General features: G+C 53.0%; 1 protein-coding gene across 1 annotated transcript; it reads right to left on the bottom strand.

The window, feature by feature from the left end:
* Positions 1 to 1,179: 1,179 nt before the first annotated feature.
* Positions 1,180 to 2,230, bottom strand: LOC107279156 (probable serine/threonine-protein kinase At1g54610). The gene is made up of 2 exons (XM_015758454.3): positions 1,743 to 2,230; positions 1,180 to 1,661 (listed from the first exon to the last, which is right to left on the bottom strand). Exons 1-2 carry the CDS (start codon positions 2,202 to 2,204, stop codon positions 1,383 to 1,385), a joined length of 741 nt encoding a protein of 246 aa, XP_015613940.2. The 5' UTR covers positions 2,205 to 2,230; the 3' UTR covers positions 1,180 to 1,382.

Raw genomic sequence — 2,230 nt, 5'->3', positions numbered from 1 at the left:
GCCGCCCTCCGCGTCCGCCGGCGGCTGTATCCCCACGGTAACTGGGCTTACAGAGAAGGAAGCAAACTTGGCCCATCTAGGGTAAAACGGGACCACGAACGGCCCATTACTCAAAGATTTGGGGCCCATTTACAACCAGAGAATAGCCCAGCAGAGAGAAACTTAGGCCCACTAATGGCCTAGTATCCCATCACGTACAAAGAAAGGCCCATTAAGAAGCCTATTATGAATTAAACGAGGCCAATTATGCAAGACAAAGTACAGGCAATTCACCTGAAGATAATGGAATAATTAATTATTTACCACTCTTACGGATGGTGATAAATGATTTGTCACTGGACCCACATATCATAGACACATGAGAGCCCACATGTCATAGACAGCGAGTGGCAAATAATTAATTGACACATCTTAAAAGTGGTCTAAAGTTAAATGTCCCGAAAATAATCCAGCTGCTCCATCATAGATCGGCTGCATATCATTTATCATTTTTAATCATTTTTTCTAGATGAATTTGAGACAGAAATTTCAGATATGTCATCAAACTGTTCGTGGATTGCATCATCTCGCACCAGGGCTTCCATTACATCCTAGTTTTCAGGGAAAACCGGAAAAGACTGAAGCGACGACGCGCAATTTCGGATAGTAGTTGTTAGTTCAGTTTTGAGCCTGATCACTGATCACTTACTGTTTAATAGCCACGCATCACATAAGTGCGACTTGATACTTGTATCTGCCATTCAGCCATCAAATTTCCAGTAAAAGCTCAGCATCAAATTTCCAGTAAAAGCTCAGTAACTTAAATGCAAACGGATGCTTGAGATTCCCCAATTACCACCCCCTACCCAATTGAAAAGGAAGGGCTTTTCATCCCACCAAAATCCCTTTGGGATTAAACGAACAATGCCGAATAAAAGATTAGTGCCCGTCTCGTACAAGATACAGCCCAGCAGAGAGAAACTACGACTAACCCATCGCGAGAGGCCCATGAAAAGCCTATTATAGACTTGACTAGGCCCAATTCCGAGTACTGATTACCAGTCATTTCATTTCGGAAAAAGTCCACTTTAAATCCCTTAATTGTACGCCGAATCTAATTCGTACCCCTCAACCAGAAAACCGGATAGAACGACTCCCCGAACTATTGAAAACGGTGCAATTTGACTCTCCCAGCGGTAATGGAGGGCGGTTTTGCTGACGTGGCGGCGCTAACCCAGTCTTTGTCTCACGTGGCGCTTAAGTGGCATTACAATTAAAAAAATATACGTGGGACCCATATGTCATTCACACAAAAAAAAATATTGTGGGACCCATTGACATGTGGGGCCCACATGTCATCCTCTCTCTCCCACCCTTCTTCCTCCTCCCTCTCTCTCCCTTCTCTATCTTTTCTCTCCCTTTTTCTCCTTCCCATCGGACGGTAGGGCCGGTGAAGGGCGGGGGCGGCGGTGCCGGCGTCGGGGACGCGGGGGCGCAGTGGGGCGAGGAGGCCGTGGCGGCGAGGAAGGCACGAGGGAGCGGCTGGGGGGAGGCGGCGGCGGCCGGTGCGGGCGGGGATGTCGCGCGCCGGGGTGGGGGCGGCGCACCTTCTTGAGCGCCACGATCTTGCCCGTCACCGTGTCCCGCGCCTTGTACACGTTGATGTACGTCCCCTGCCCGATCTGCGCCACCGACAAGACCGATGAGCTCAGTTCCCTTCCCCCACCACCAACAATGGCGAGCGCGAGGGCAGGAGTACGTACCTTGTCGATCTTCTCGAAGGAGTCGGCGCGGCGCAGGGTCCAGCCGTCGATGGCCTCGCCGACGACGGCGGAGAGCCAGGCGGGCCAGCCGGCCGCCACCTGCTCCCCGCGCGCCCTGTTGGCGAAGCTCCCCCCGAGCCCCAGGCCGACCGCCTCGGCGGCGGCAGACCGCGACGACCATGCGTGCCTCTCCCTCCTAGCCTGCTTCGGCGGCTTCTTCTCCTCCTCCTCCTCGGCCGCCTTCTTGGCGACGGCGGGCGGCTTCTCCGGGGCGACGGGCGGGGGGTTGGGCTGCTGGGGGTGGTCGAGGGAGGGGGCGGAGGGGCGGCCGAGGACGCAGCTCATGTGAGAGGAAGGGAGGAGGAAGAAGGGTTGGAGATAGAGGATGATATGTGGGCCCCACATGTCAATGGGTCCCACAAATATATTTTTTTTGGTGTGAATGACAGATGGGTCCCACATTTTTTTTTAATTCTAATGCCACTTAA

This window comes from Oryza sativa, chromosome 10 (assembly GCF_034140825.1).
Source record: "Oryza sativa Japonica Group chromosome 10, ASM3414082v1".
Classification (NCBI taxonomy): domain Eukaryota; kingdom Viridiplantae; phylum Streptophyta; class Magnoliopsida; order Poales; family Poaceae; genus Oryza; species Oryza sativa.
This window is presented reverse-complemented; position numbering and strand designations above follow the sequence as displayed.